Source organism: Astatotilapia calliptera, chromosome 14 (assembly GCF_900246225.1).
Source record: "Astatotilapia calliptera chromosome 14, fAstCal1.2, whole genome shotgun sequence".
In the NCBI taxonomy this organism is placed as follows: Eukaryota; Metazoa; Chordata; class Actinopteri; order Cichliformes; family Cichlidae; genus Astatotilapia; species Astatotilapia calliptera.
In genome coordinates, this window is record NC_039315.1 from 35,036,716 (window position 1) to 35,052,973 (window position 16,258).

General features: G+C 42.2%; 1 protein-coding gene across 1 annotated transcript in view; it reads left to right on the forward strand.

The window, feature by feature from the left end:
- Positions 1 to 16,258, forward strand: part of LOC113036964 (chloride channel protein 2-like) — a 72,956-nt gene that overhangs the window by 50,165 nt on the left and 6,533 nt on the right. The window contains exons 15-18 of the mRNA XM_026193612.1: positions 9,165 to 9,275; positions 13,784 to 13,997; positions 14,528 to 14,661; positions 15,357 to 15,553. Coding sequence (XP_026049397.1) covers positions 9,165 to 9,275; positions 13,784 to 13,997; positions 14,528 to 14,661; positions 15,357 to 15,553 — 656 coding nt within the window. The remainder of the gene's footprint in view (positions 1 to 9,164; positions 9,276 to 13,783; positions 13,998 to 14,527; positions 14,662 to 15,356; positions 15,554 to 16,258) is intronic.

Genomic DNA, 16,258 nt, shown 5'->3' on the forward strand with positions numbered 1-16,258 from the left:
CAGAAATATATAGAAATACTATGATTAAGCATAAATACTACATTTAGTAGAAATACTATGTTTTAGCACAAATCCTATAAAAAGCAGAAATACTATAATTTAGCAGAAATACTATATTAAGCACAAATCCTATAAAAAGCAGAAATACTATATTAGGTACAAATCCTATAAAAAGCAGAAATACTATATTAGGCACAAATCTTATGAAAAGCAGAAATAGTATGATTTAGCAGAAATACTGTATTTAGCACAAGTACCGAAAAGTACCAGAAATACTATGATTTAGCAGAATAGTAATAACTTACAAAATTACAAATATGGAGGCATATTGAAACACAAATGCACAGAGGGACACACAAACACAGGCTCTAATCCAATCAACCAGTCTAACTATATTCAATTTAAATCCTACAATGACATTCTGCCAAATAAGGGCAGGGTCCTCTCTCTCCCACTAAACACACACACACACACACACACACACACACACACACACACACACACACACACACACACAGAGGGAGAGAGCTGCCGAATTTAAATCCACCAATCAGAGTGGCTGTTTACGTTTTCCTGCCAAAACAGGTGCATCTTTTTACACACGCAGCACAGAGAGGCACAGGATTATTGCAGCCTATTTCTCATAGTGACGACTCCCCTCAAACAAATGACCATAATTTCCTAACCGTAGGGGCTAGAGCGGTCATTCTGACACCGTTTTGTTCAGAAGTGATTGGGGAATCTTCAAGTGTTGACAATTTATCATTAAAATATGAATTTTTAGAGATATATGACATGGATGACTTATTGACTTAGAAGCCACGAATTCCCCAATATGCAAATTTGAATGGCTGAGGCCACATATATGATTGGCTGGCTGGGAAGCCGTGCAGGCCCTGATTTGTGGATTTGAATTCCTCAGCCCTGATATGATTGGCTGGCTTAGAAGCCATGAAGGCCCCAATATGCAAATTTGAATGCCTCAGGACACATATATGATTGGCTGGGAAGCCGTGCAGGCCCTGATTTGAAAATTTGAATGTCTCAGTCCTCACAGAGGATTGGCTATCTGGGGACCTGGGGCCTGTTCTTCGTACGTCGCTTACTACATCCAAGATCAAATGACACATCCAAGACCAAACTATCGCGCTAACCGTGAGCTCGCTAATCCGGTTCCCCGAACACACCTGCTGTTGACAATTAGTACAGCTGGACGCAGTAATGTGACATCACTGGGTGTCGTAAAAGGGGCTACGCATCGATAGTAGAAACATTGATCGGCAACCCGCTGATTGGTCGGCGAAAATGTCGAAGGGGCGTGCACGGTATTTTCCGGCAGCAGAGCAAGAACTCTTGATTGAGGGATTTCAGGAGTTTCAGAGTTTAATTAAAACGCAAGAGAACACTGCAAAGGCTGCAAAAGCAAGGAGAGAGGGGCTGGCAGAAAGTTGCTGACAAATCAAACTCGTAGGTAATTTAATAATAATAATAATAATGGATTGGGTTTATATAGCGCTTTCCAAGGCACCCAAAGCGCTGTACGATACCACTATTCATTCACTCCCACATTCACACACTGGTGGAGGCAGCTACGGTTTTAGCCAGGCTGCCATATCGCGCCATCGGCCCCTCTGGCCAACACCAGTAGGCGGTAGGGTAGATCTATCATATGACACTATATTGTCCAATATCATATGGCATTATATTATATTATAATATGTTATATTATATCCCCTTTCACATTAGAGCCACAACAGGACCCACAAGAACATGGGAACAAGTAAAAGTGGAATACAGGAGTATTCTACAGAATGGTAATATTTATCTCTTAGATTGCTTTTCGTCTCTTGGCAAGGTAATACTGGCCTGTAATACTCTGTTAGTTTGTTCATAACAGCAACCAAGAAAAGGGCAGAGGAAAAAAAGACAGGTGGTGGTCCTGCACCCCCTCGTCAACAAGTTGGTTAAGTAAATAATACCCTCACGGGAATATCGATATCTCTCAATGAGCACACTGTCGCGCTGAGCTAAAGGATCCTGTCTATCCCGCAATATACGCTGAATTCTGAGGACTCTCCTTATCAATCTTGCACCTTCCACAATGGGTTGGTCGCGTATACGGACAGGACATGGTTGCGACAGGCTTCCCAAATCCACCTTCGCTTTTATAGCCGTGGTCTCCCATCTTGATTACACGAAGTAATTTACAATTACTACTCTGAAATATGAATTACATCTGTAATAATCACATACATGTAATAGAATGTTAATAGTACATTTCCCTTTTTTAGGAAATGACCTGTATGTATCTGTGTGACATCAATAAAAGGATCAAGTGCTGCATTATCTTTAGTTACATTGATGTTATTTATTTATGGTGAAACAGTGGTGGAATATCGCTGTTGCTTTCGTATAAATGAAGCGGACATACCTGCGTGGCCGCGATCTAATCCTGTTTACATAAAGTAAACCTGCTCGGGAGCAGGTTTACGCTTACGGCTCTGTTGCTATGACAGCAAGTCCCGGATGAGCTTCGGGGAACCGAACGATCCAGGATCACGCAAAATCGTCAACAATCTAATCCAGCTAACTTACTTAGCGAGGTACGAAGAACAGGCCCCTGGCAGAAATATATAGAAATACTATGATTAAGCATAAATACTACATTTAGTAGAAATACTATGGTTTAGCACAAATCCTATAAAAAGCAGAAATACTATAATTTAGCAGAAATACTATATTAAGCACAAATCCTATAAAAAGCAGAAATACTATATTAGGTACAAATAATATAAAAAGCAGAAATGCTATAATTTAGCAGAAATACTATGTTAGGCACAAATCTTATAAAAAGAATAAATACTATAATTTAGCAGAAATACTATATTAGGCACAAATCTTATGAAAAGCAGAAATAGTATGATTTAGCAGAAATACTGTATTTAGCACAAGTACCGAAAAGTACCAGAAATACTATGATTTAGCAGAATAGTAATAACTTACAAAATTACAAATATGGAGGCATATTGAAACACAAATGCACAGAGGGACACACAAACACAGGCTCTAATCCAGTCAACCAGTCTAACTATATTCAATTTAAATCCTACAATGACATGCTGCCAAATAAGGGCAGGGTCCTCTCTCTCCCACTAAACACACACACACACACACACACACACACACACACACACACACACACACACACACACACACACACACACAGAGGGAGAGAGCTGCCGAATTTAAATCCACCAATCAGAGTGGCTGTTTATGTTTTCCCGCCAAAACAGGTGCATCTTTTTACACACGCAGCACAGAGAGGCACAGGATTATTGCAGCCTATTTCTCATAGTGAGGACTCCCCTCAAACAAATGACCATAATTTCCTAACCGTAGGGGCTAGAGCGGTCATTCTTACACCGTTTTGTTCAGAAGAGATGGGGGAATCTTCCAGTGTTAACAATTTATCATTAAAATATGAATTATTAAAGATATTTGACTTGTAATGCACCATAACTGAGTAGAGCGAAGCAAAAACCGCCTTGACTTGCCCTCAAACAACGCTTTCTAACTCTAAATCTATTTGGAGTATCGATATCATTCTTTCACCGTAAGAGACAGCAGGCTTTGGTGAACAATCATGGAAATTTTCAGGTCTCTGTGGAAATCCAACAAAAAGTTTTGACAAGAGAAAAAAGTGCTTCATTTCCAGAGTTTGAAATCTGAAGAAATCTGAGCGAAGGACGAATTTCCTACCCTCAAACAAGTCCAACTCATTTCAGAACGGTAATAGGTGAGAAAGAAATTCTTGAATTGTGAGCGTCATGAGTGTCTGAAGATATACCGGGACAAGCCTCATGTCTTAAAGTCGCTTCGTTAAGGAGATATGACGATTCGAATATGCCTCTCATTACAGAAATGCAGCGGTGATTTTGAACAAGCTCTCCATTGACTTTATATGGAGAGTTTTGAGACCTTGTGTTGGTCTGAGGAGATTTGCCAAAATTCTATAAATCCCACAACAATGATAGTGACATGTTCTGAAAGCCAGCAAAAATACCTACGTTTTGATGTATAATTTGTGGAAGTTGAGTGAAAATTGAGCAAGTAGCAAGAAGTTGTTCGGACATGAAGTGAAAATTGCAAAACCTTCAGTGGCACACTGGAAGCCAAGATCATAGCAACCATAACAACGCATGTATTAAACGCATGTATTAACGCATGTATTAAATTTGCATTTAATTTGTCCCATTGAAATGAATGGAAAACTTCCAAAATTCTGCTAAATTTTGCTTGTTTTTGAAACCTAACTACTTCCTCATACTTTCGCCTAGAACAACCATTCAAATTTTAAAATGTTCACAAATTATTGGGCTATTCAGGTATGATTCAGCTTTTTCAAATCTTTTACCGTTTTACTTTTATGCCTCTTAAAGTTTTGAGTTGCAAAATTGTGATTTTTCACAAAATACATGCGTTGTTATGGTTGCTATGCTCTTGGCTTCCAGTGTGACACTGAAGCTTTTGCAGTCTTCTCTTCATGTCCGAACAACTTCTTGCTACTTGCTCAATTTTCACTCAACTTCCACAAATTATACATCAAAACGTAGGTATTTTTGCTGGCTTTCAGAACATGTCACTATCATTGTTGTGGGATTTATAGAATTTTGGCAAATCTCCTCAGACCAACACAAGGTCTCAAAACTCTCCATATAAAGTCAATGGAGAGCTTGTTCAAAATCACCGCTGCATTTCTGTAATGAGAGGCATATTCGAATCGTCATATCTCCTTAACGAAGCGACTTTAAGACATGAGGCTTGTCCCGGTATATCTTCAGACACTCCTGACGCTCACAATTCAAGAATTTCTTTCTCACCTATTACCGTTCTGAAATGAGTTGGACTTGTTTGAGGGTAGGAAATTCGTCCTTCGCTCAGATTTCTTCAGATTTCAAACTCTGGAAATGAAGCACTTTTTTCTCTCGTCATAACTTTTTGTTGGATTTCCACAGAGACCTGAAAATTTCCATGACTGTTCACCAAAGCCTGCTGTCTCTTACGGTGAAAGAATGATATCGATACTCCAAATAGATTTAGAGTTAGAAAGCGTTGTTTGAGGGCAAGTCAAGGCAGTTTTTGCTTCGCTCTACTCAGTTATGGTGCATTACAAGTCAAATATCTTTAATAATTCATATTTTAATGATAAATTGTCAACACTTGAAGATTCCCCAATCACTTCTGAACAAAACGGTGTAAGAATGACCGCTCTAGCCCCTATAGTTAGGAAATGATGGTCATTTGTTTGAGGGGAGTCCTCACTATGAGAAATAGACTGCAATAATCCTGTGTCTCTCTGTGCTGCGTGTGTAAACAGAAGCACCTGTTTTGGCGGGAAAACGTAAACAGCCACTCTGATTGGTGGATTTAAATTTGGCAGCTCTCTCCCTCTGTGTCTGTCTGTGTGTGTGTGTGTGTGTGTGTGTGTGTGTGTGTGTGTGTGTGTGTTTAGTGGGAGAGAGAGGACCCTGCCCTTATTTGGCAGCATGTCATTGTAGGATTTAAATTGAATATAGTTAGACTGGTTGACTGGATTAGAGCCTGTGTTTGTGTGTCCCTCTGTGCATTTGTGTTTCAATATGCCTCCATATTTGTAATTTTGTAAGTTATTACTATTCTGCTAAATCATACTATTTCTGCTTTTCATAGGATTTGTGCCTAATATAGTATTTCTGCTAAATATAGTATTTCTGCTTTTTATAGGATTTGTGCCTAATATAGTATTTCTGCTTTTTATAGGATTTGTGCCTAATATAGTATTTCTGCTAAATATAGTATTTCTGCTTTTTATACTATTTGTGCCTAATATAGTATTTCTGCTTTTTATAGGATTTGTGCCTAATATAGTATTTCTGCTTTTTATAGGATTTGTGCCTAATATAGTATTTCTGCTTTTTATAGGATTTGTGCCTAATATAGTATTTCTGCTAAATTATAGTATTTCTGCTTTTTATAGGATTTGTGCTAAAACATAGTATTTCTACTAAATGTAGTATTTATGCTTAATCATAGTATTTCTATATATTTCTGCCAGGTCCCCAGGCAGCCAATCCTCTGTGAGGACTGAGACATTCAAATTTTCAAATGAGGGCCTGCACGGTTTCCCAGCCAATCATATATGTGGGCTGAGGAATACAAATTTGCATATTGGGGCCTTCATGGCTTCTAAGCCAGTCAATCATATCTGAGGGCTGAGGAATTCAAATCCACAAATCAGGGCCTGCACAGCTTCCCAGGCAGCCAATCATGTATGTGGGCTCCAGGCATTCAAATTTGCATATTGGGGAATTCATGGCTTCTAAGTCAACAAGTCATCCATGTCATATATCTCTAAAAATTCATATTTTAATGATAAATTGTCAACACTTGAAGATTCCCCCATCTCTTCTGAACAAAACGGTGTAAGAATGACCCTTCTAGCCTCTACGGTTAGGAAATTATGGTCATTTGTTTGAGGGGAGTCGTCACTATGAGAAATAGACTGCAAAAATCCTGTGTGTCTCTGTGCTGCGTGTGTAAACAGAAGCACCTGTTTTGGAGGGAAAAAGTGCACAGGCTCTCTGATTGGTGGATTCAAATTCAGCAGCTCCCAGGCTGACCTAGAAACTTACTTCTCTCTCCCTGTGTGTGTGTGTGTGTGTGTGTGTGTGTGTGTGTGTGTGTGTGTGTGTGTGTGTGTGTGTGTGTGTGTGTGTGTGTGTGTGTGTGTGTGTGTGTGACAGAGAGAGGGAGAGAGAGAAAGCCTTTTAATGGGATGATCTCATTCTAAGCTTCAAATTCAATATATTTAGACTGGTTGACTGAATTGGATCTTGTGTGTGTGTCTCTCTGTGCATGTGTGTTTCCTTATGTGTACATATTTCTGATTGTGTGGCTGTTATATATTTTTTTTGCTGATTTTTTTCATTTAACAAGTATATTTGAGGGACCCTCAGCATGTTCAGCATTTTTTCAGCTGTCCATTTTGCTTTTCCGATTTTTCTGTTTAACTTATTACTATTGTGCTAAATCATACTATTTCTGCTTTTAATAGGATTTGTGCTTAATATACTCATTCTGCTTTTTATAGGATTTGTGCTTACTATAGTATTTCTGCTAAATGTAGTATTTATGCTTAATCATACTATTTCTATATATTTCTGCCAGGCAGCCAATCCTCTGTGAGGACTCAGACACATATCACATATCAGGGCCTGCACGGCCTCCCAGCCAGCCAATCATATCTGAGGTTTTCCATTTCCTCTCTCGTCATATCTCAGCGACGGATGTATATAGAGCAATGAAAATCGCAGTCAAAGTACACCAAAGTCCGCTGATTCACCCAGTACAAGTATGCTTCTAGTCCACCTAGTTTTTGAGTTACACAACGTTTTGTAACTCCAAAAAACGGCGTTTTTCGCCTCTCACCGCGATCTAATTCTGACTGCTCATCACCCTGTTTTTCAAAGCGGCTGCTCTCTTTCCCAGTGGCGCAGTTGGTAATGACACGGGTCTGCAAGCCAAAGATCGTGGGTTCGATTCCACCTTGGTCAACATGTTTTTTTCCCTACAAATTAATACACTGTCACAGACCAGTAATTCATATTCATCATTTATTACAATTCTGCAAACTTTTATGATTTTACCAGCTTTTCTAATATGGACCTCACATTCTTGTTAACACTCCATGGCACAAATACTCTTCCCTTTAGGCTATTTCTCCCATTTTAAAGTATTACTCCTCCATAATTGTAATTCTGTTAAATCAAAGTACTTTTACTACATCTTAGTACTTCTGCTCAATCATAGTATTTCTGCTAAATCATACTATTTCTACTATATTATATTTTTCTTTCTAAATATAGCATTTCTGCTATATAATTATATTTCTGCTATGTTATAATATTTGTGCTAAACCAGAGTATTTGTGCGGAAACAGTATTTCTGCCAAATGATAGTATTTCTGTCAAATTATAGTATTTGTGCTAAAACATAGTATTAATTTAAAATTACAATATTCATAGTTCATCACAGTGTCTCCTGTAAATCACAGTATTTCTGCTATGTTGTATTATTTTTCTAAATCATAGTGTTTCTGTAATGTTTAAGTATTTTTGGCTAAATATATTCTTTCTGTTATCTTATACTATTTCTCCTAAATTCTTGTATTTTTGAGAAGTTATGTTTCTGGTAAGTTACAATATTGCTGCTAAGTTCTGCTATGCTATTGTATTTCTGCCAAGTATTATGTTTCCTCTAAGATATTGCAGTTCTGCTAAATTATTACATTTTAGCAATGTTCCTTTGCTTCTGCAAAGTTTTTACAATTTCTGCAACTTTTCAGCTTTTTCAGCTACTTTTTGCATACAGCTTCAGCTTTAAGCATCCACACTGCATTTTCGCAGGAAATGCAAATTTTTCTAGACTGAATGGCAATCCCACCCGAGTAGGTGCGGGTGCAGGAGTAGGCTGCCCTCACATTGGAAGACAGGACAAGCACTGGCAACAGCTGGGCGTCAGCTGTCCCCGCCTGAATAACAGAAATGGGTGCAAGAATGTTTTTGAGCTGAGATTATTTCAATGATTTTGGTGTTTGTGAAGCTGACAGCAAAGTAAGTGAAATTATTGTCTCAGAATTGGACAATGTTCAAGGTGACGTTTAGGTCTTTGAGTCAGCAGAATATATCACTGGGTTTTCTGTTCACCAGCCCGGTGACACTTAACGCACTGTTTCCAGTCCTGTAGAGACTGAGTTCTTGGTTCCCCAGTCGGCCTTTTCCAAGACTAAAATCTGTGAACTCCTTCATTTTCCAGAGTTCTCCAGTGGACCACATTGGAGTCTTTGCAAGGTTCATTTTGGCCCCTGAACCAAAGTTTGACAACCCTATTTTAGATTACTGTAGTGACTGATTCAATAATGATTTCAAAACTCAATACTTTTTTTGTTTTAGATAAGTTTTATATTTTGACTTAGCAATTTATTTTTGTCAGGCTGATGGTGCTCAAGCCACAGCGATTTCAGTTTTCTGTGCACATGTTTGAAAATTCTTGCAAGTCTAAGAACTGCTGATTTTGATAAACAGCCACATACTGATTGTGAATCTCTATCTCCTTCCACATTTCAGGGGCCGGCTTGGGGCGTCTGGTTGGAGAATGCATGGCATACTGGTTCCCGGAAGGCATTCATGCAGGTCATGCTATCTATCCCATAGTGCCAGGAGGCTACGCTGTGGTGGGTAAGTTAGCGACTCTCTCCTGACTACATTCTACTTAAAATGACAAATACTTTCTTTGGTACAAAGTAAATAAAATAACATTCTTAACATTTTGGAGACCCTTGTAGCTCACAAAGAACCCTATGCACACACCTCGGGAGTTTCGTGAATGTTTCAGCACTTTTGCTTTCCAGTGGAGACACTGTAGTGGCGCATGATCTGAACAGAGGATAAAAGAGTCGCCCAGGAGGTAGTAATGAAGAAGGTCAACCAACCACTGTATTGCCAGATACTGCTCGTCCACAGAGCTGTATCTACCTTCCCGCTCAGATAGCTTCTGGCTTATATAAATGACCAGACAGTCAAACCCCCTCACCTGCTGGGACAAAGCTGCCCCAACTTGGAAGGCCTTAAACAGGCAGGGGTCTCAAACTCAAATGAGCCGCGGGCCACTTCTGGCACCGTCATCTCATTGGAGGGCCACTTAAGTGTCCAAGTAGTACAAAAAAACAAAAACACCCACTAATATTTCCTAAAATGTAGTGTGTTGTTTGTTTTATTTAATTCCAAATATTGTGTAACAAGACAAAATTGCAAACATGAAAACAATTTTTTTCTCACTCTTAACTATCTGAATCCTTTCAGTTTCATTTGTCATATGCAAGTTAGCACAGGGTCAGCATTGCAATGAAATGTATTTGACGAGTAGAAGACAGTCACCCAGCAGTATAGCACAGTATAGTACAGTAGTTTCAAATAAACAGCTCTTTCTGGCCAGACACGTGGCAGCACTTTTGCTATTTTGTTTGTATTTAACAAAATAAAAATGCAGGCATAAGCATACACATTAGTTTTCGACTACAAGTGAAAATTTTCCTTCCAAATAAATCTCTCACTGAACTAACACAGCCCTCAACATGTTTGCACTCTCTTGTTACCTCGGCCAGGCCAGTAACTAGCTTTACTTTGCTAGCGAGAGAAAGAAGCGTTGAAAGGCTGCTCCAGCAGAACTTTATTGTTTCGGAGGAAAACACGAACACAGTGTACAGTCGAGTCTTAATAGCTTACTGGGCTCGTCAGGCACTCTTTTTGGCTGCAGTGGTTATTTTTATATTTACATGCTTCCATCTCCCAAGCACCACCTCACCTCCTCTCTGGTCGTGCAACATGGGCAAGATACGATGGCTGTCGTTTTCTCTATCTGAAGGTTGCCTGCAGATAGATACTGTACCTCTGTCCAACTGTACACTTCTTTGGGTTGGCTAAGAGCCCCACCTGCCTCAGGCACTCCAGGACCATGGACTTCCATTGCATATGCTCCGCCGAAAACTGATCTGGTCTGTAGCTGTCCAAATGGAAATATTGGCTTCAGGCCCACTCCAACGTTCGAGCGGGGAGCTAGGGCTGGGCGATGTGACCCAAAATTCATATCTCGATATTTTTTAGCTGGATGGCGATATAAGATATATATCTCGATTTTTTTTTTTTAAGTTTTAAGTTTTAAGTTAAGAACAAAAAGAGTTCTAGTCACACTGTGTCCCAGCTGTCACACGGGCACTTTTATTTACATACAGCGTAGATGTACATGAAGAAATTACTCAAAAATAAATTATCAGCATTTATTAAATAATCATGGTCCATAAATAAAAGAAAACAATGTTGTTTTTGTGCATAACAAAAAGCTCACAATTGTGCAGTCAAAATGTAAACTGATAGACGCTGAGCATAATAACAAAGAGACAGATTTCACAGCTGCACCACGTCTCTGAACAGGTGCCATTTGTGGTCCTTATACACACACAGTACGTATCACTCCGCGAGGCTCCTCCCCGGTAGCCGTAATCCTCTGACAATCCATCAAGCGGTGCAGCTCCGTAGCTTAGCAAAGTCATATTAAAACATTTTTTGACAGATTGCTGAGCGCTGTGTTCCACATAAAATCGGTTCGTGGTCAGTAAGCACAACCAGAATTCATACATAAGGCGCGCTGATTTTCCGCTTTCATCTTGTCTTTTTTTTTTTTTTTTCTGCCTGTCCCGTTTGGCTCTTTTGCCATCAGAATTGTTGTCTAAAGGCAAAGAAAGATGCCCAACGGATTTACTTTACCAAATTGACCATCCCAGCCTTGCCGTAATGGTCCATTTGATTCACCTTTTATTGTTTATTTTATTTTCACTTGCTGAATACGGGACAGACTTGACTGGGGGAAAGAAGGGGAGAAAGAAAGAGGGAAAGAGAAACAGCTGAGAAGAGGGACGGGGGAGAAGGGCAAAAAAGAAAACCAACAGAATGAGCAGAAAAAAAAAATATATCGATCACCTGGATCACCTGTTGAGAAAGAAAAAAGAAAACAAGCAGAAGAGAACAAGAGTAATAGAATAAACAACATCACAATGATGAAGCAGGTATGGAGGAGATCAAAACTCCAGACATCCAGAGGCCCCCAGAACACAAGAGACCAAGGAAGACCAACAGAGGGGCAGCCGCGCCACTGTCCCAGTAAGAGCTGAGGAGAGTCCCAGATGAGGGCTCACTCAGCAGCCGCGGAGCAGAAGCCAGGGGGAGTTGCAGTGATGCGCCCGTGAGCTCCGCCGGCAGCCAGCTGCGCCTGAGTGACCGAGCCCCAGGCCGAGAGGCCGAGGGCACCCCACCTCCGAAGTGGCCCGAGCGAGCCCCAGGCTCCAGGCCCCGATAAGCGGCCGCCAAGGAGTGAGCCGGTGTGTACCTGGACGCCCATCCCCGGACACAAAGAACCACCAACGCACCAATGTCTGAGGGAGTCCGCCACTGGCAGGGGAAGTGGTGGTGGGTGGAGATAGGCCTCCAAACCTTGGAGGGCCTGAGATGTCCCCAGAGAGGTGGCACCTGACACCCAACCTGACATATAGACACAGACATACAGGCACACACATATACAAACATCCATTCCCACCCTCATGCTCTCATATGCACTTACTCCACACTCAACCAACGTGGAGACAGACATAAAGAGACGCTGTACACACGATCACACTCCCCAAGCGTACTCTAAGCCCCGGGTATAGGTACCCTTGCCCCTGGAGGGGGGAACTGCACCCAGACCCAGGTGGTGTTATCCTTTTCCCTGCGGTGGGGGGAGGCAGACCGCCCCAACTCCGCAGCAGCAGGGAGGCCCCACACTCCAGACCGCAGTCGGACGGCCAACTCCTCCTCCTAGCCCCCCCGCTCCAGCAGGTCGCAGAGAATGGGGGTGAGAGAAGACTCCAAACCTCCCTCCACCCGCTCATTGTAGTGTTGATGCATGTGTGTTCTAAGGTGCATTTAAAACCCAGGAGGGCATGGAGCTACCTGCCAGAGAGCAGCAGGTAAGCGCATAGCCCCTCCTGCTAGCTCTCAATGTCTACGTGTATTTAACCTTGAGAGGTGGGCAACGACGCCAGGGGTGGGGTGTACACCCTGATGGTAATTTGGACTCCGTGTATCGTGCCCACCCCCAAGATCCTATATGTATGTGTAATGAGAGTGTGAGTAATGTGAATGTCTAAGTTGTGAGATAAAATTGAGGCAGAGGCAGCCAGAAGGGGACGGGGGACGGGGGCGGGGGGGGGGGGTAGCCTCCTCTGCACCCTGGTGACATACCCCTACTCCAAGGCCCTGCATGTGTGGGTGGTTGTGGTGGAGCGGGAAGAGGGAGGCAGCTGGAGAATCTTGTCATTGCCTGCAGGTGAAGCTATGGGGGAGGGGGAGTTGTGTTCAGTGAAGGAGAGGCGAGGCCGAATAACGTTGCGTAGAGACAAAAGTGGACGAAAGACAGGCAAACCTGCAGCTCCACAAGTATAATTATAACGTAACATAGACTATATCAATATAAACGATATTGTCACATCTTATATCTCGTATGAAAATATATCGATATTTTTAAAAAAACTCGATATTTCGCCCAACCCTACGGGGAGCCCCTCCACAAAGTGTTCGAGTACCCCCGTCTCCACCAGAGCCAGGGCCGGGCCACAACTATAGGGCGGTAGTCACCTGGCAACTGCGCCAAACAAGGCGTCTGGCATAAGAGTACGGCCGGTCCTCATGCCCCGTCAAGTCTCCTGTGAATCGTTGGAGGTGGTCCTTCAGTGTGAGCTCCAGCTGGTCAACATTTTCCCATTGGCCATCTGCAAAACAACCCCTTGCCATCACAGGTGAGCTGAGAGCCGCCAGCTGAGCTTCCTCATCAGCAGAGGCAGCAGCCACAGTGTCCAATCTTCCTTAAGTGCACCCTCTCCCATGTGGTATAGAGTCACCTCCACATTGGGAGTAGTGGTGGTGCCAGCAAGGAGCCAACCCTACAGCTAGGCTCTCCACCACATCCATCTGGCACTTGGACTAGTCCTGCAGAAGGCCACGAAAGTCACGCTGTATGGTCACCATTTGAACTAGTGCCTCAACTGGCTAGGCTAGTTGTTGGTCTGCCATGCTGCAACTGGGTTTTTGGCACAACTGTAGCACACAAACATTTAAGCAGTAATTTTTCTCGCTGTTCCTCTTCCCAACAAAAGGTGCTGCAGCTTTGTCCGGAGCAGTCAGCCACTCATTTTCCACCGTGGTCATGGTGCTTGAGTTGACTGGACAGATCTCCCACCTTCTGCCGGCCCTGATAGCAGTGGTCCTGGCCAACCTTGTGGCCCAGTCCCTGCAGCCCTCCATCTATGACTCCATCATCAAGATAAAGAAGCTTCCCTATCTCCCAGAGCTGGGCTGGGGTCAGCACGAGTATGTATACACTGGAGAAACACAAGCACACAACTGTCATGATAAATAGGTTTTGGCCTTTTGAAAAACTAGAAGTGGGAAACGTCAAACAAGAATAATTTTAACTGTTTCATTATTAAAAGCTAATAATAACTGCCCCCCAAAAAAACAAACAAACAAAAAACTAACGTATTACGTAGGTAATTAAGAACATTTGGAAATGCTTGAAATCAATGTACATAAACAATACTAAGTTAATATCTGATCAGGTATTTGGTGACTGAAATGATACAAATTTCATAAAGTTGTCTTCTTCGATGTTCAAGTCGAAGCTGGTCAGTCACAGCGGTTGGCTGCTCCTCATTGGGCCCGATTCTCCTCCCATTAAAATGGAGCTGCATGGAATTAAACAAGAATCTATAAAAAAAAAATCTTCCTACAGAACTTTGTTGCTGCCATTTATTTCCCTAAAAGCATGCTCATGTTTTTCCTACTCTCGCGAGTCCTTCCTATCTACAGCAGATTAATAATCCTCTCCGTTCTCATTTCAGGGTGTATAACATTCGTGTGGAGGACATTATGGTGCGCGACGTGCAGTACATCACACTCAGCTGCAGCTACAGAGACTTGCTAAACATCCTAATGAAAAGTCGACTAAAGGCTCTACCCCTGCTCAAATCAGCTGGTAAGTCACTGCTACACACTGTGATGTTCATATAATAACTCACTACCCCCATGAATAAACACATACATGAACAATAGATACGTCTGTTTTTAACATGACTTTATCTATTAGAATCGACGATGTGTTGCACTGCATGAGGCAAATGGTGGTCACACCAGATACTGACCGGTTCTGGGTCCCCAGACCCCCAATAGCGCAAAAAACTGCACATTCCAGGGTGGCCTTTTGTTGTGGGCAGTCTGAGGTACACCTGTGCACTACTCATGATGTCAGATCAGCATCCTGATGTGGCACACCTGTGAGGTGGGATGGATTATCTCAATATAGCAGATGTGCCCACTACCACACATTTGGACTGATTTGTGACCACTGTTTGGGAGGGATGGTTATATTGTGTATCTGGAATGAATTTTAGGTCTCTACGTCCATCCCATGGGGAATGGGAGCAGTAACAAAGGTGTTGCGTTTATATTTTTGTTGAGTGTAAGAGGCAACTGTACAAGTGGAGGACGAAAGAAAAAGAAGCAGGCCTAAAAAATATATATATGTGACCTTAAGAAAGAGGACATGCCTCAAGGACATGGTTGGGATCGCCACAGTTAGCTCACTCCTTATTTCTAAAACAAGTTTACACACTCTTCCCTTATCTCACATAAAAACCTGCTCCTTCGCCCCTTTTTATCCTCCTCTCCCAGAGTCAATGATCCTGTTGGGTTCCATTGAGCGTACCCAGCTCCAGTCGCTGCTCTCGCAGCAGCTCAGCTGTGCCAGACGTCTGCAGTGCATCAAAGAACGAGGCGCTGAGGCGAAGAAGCTCCTCTCCACTGAGTCGAACCCACCCAGCAATAACAACAGCAGCCTGCAGACAGGCCCGGAGGAAGGCCACATCCAGGTGAGAGGTCACAGGAGGACGCATGCTTTGTGAAAGGAGCTCTAATATGAGTGACAGATTCAACATTTTCTTTCACCTGAAACTTTAAACTTATCTGCATGTTTGTTATGTTCACCCATTCACCTGCTCATGCTTCATTGTTTTTTTCCTCAGTTCTCACTCTTCCTCTCGCTCCACACCCCGTCTGGTCCATTGCTTGCTCATAGCAATTGTTGTGTATCAAAGTGTTGAATTGAATGAATGCACGAGGTCATTTCTGTGTTTGCAGAGGAAATAAACTGAAATTGGCAGACAGGTTGCAGATAGATGTCTATAGATGAAAGATGTTTTGTTGCAGCTGCTGCACTGCATTGCTTAACATGAGTGAGTGGCTAAGCAGAACGTCCTCAGGCATGGATGTGGAAGTCGAGCAGTCTGCTGTGATACTGTCTGCTTTTGATTTGATATTGTCTGATATGTTGATAAGCATATTTTCTTGGCAAAACATGATTTTTTTTTCTGGCCTTTTCAAAAATCCTCAGTATACGTAGAGAAGATGTTGTCAGGGAAAGGAAAGTCAGCAGGGGGACTGACTGAGGTCATACATTTGAGGCCAGACTAATATGAGAATTCTTAGTGTAGCTCTGGTGCTGCAGGTTTGCTCTCTTCATTCGTGTGCTCGTGTTTCTGTTGCATCAGCCCACAGTGGTGCACGTGATTGTGATT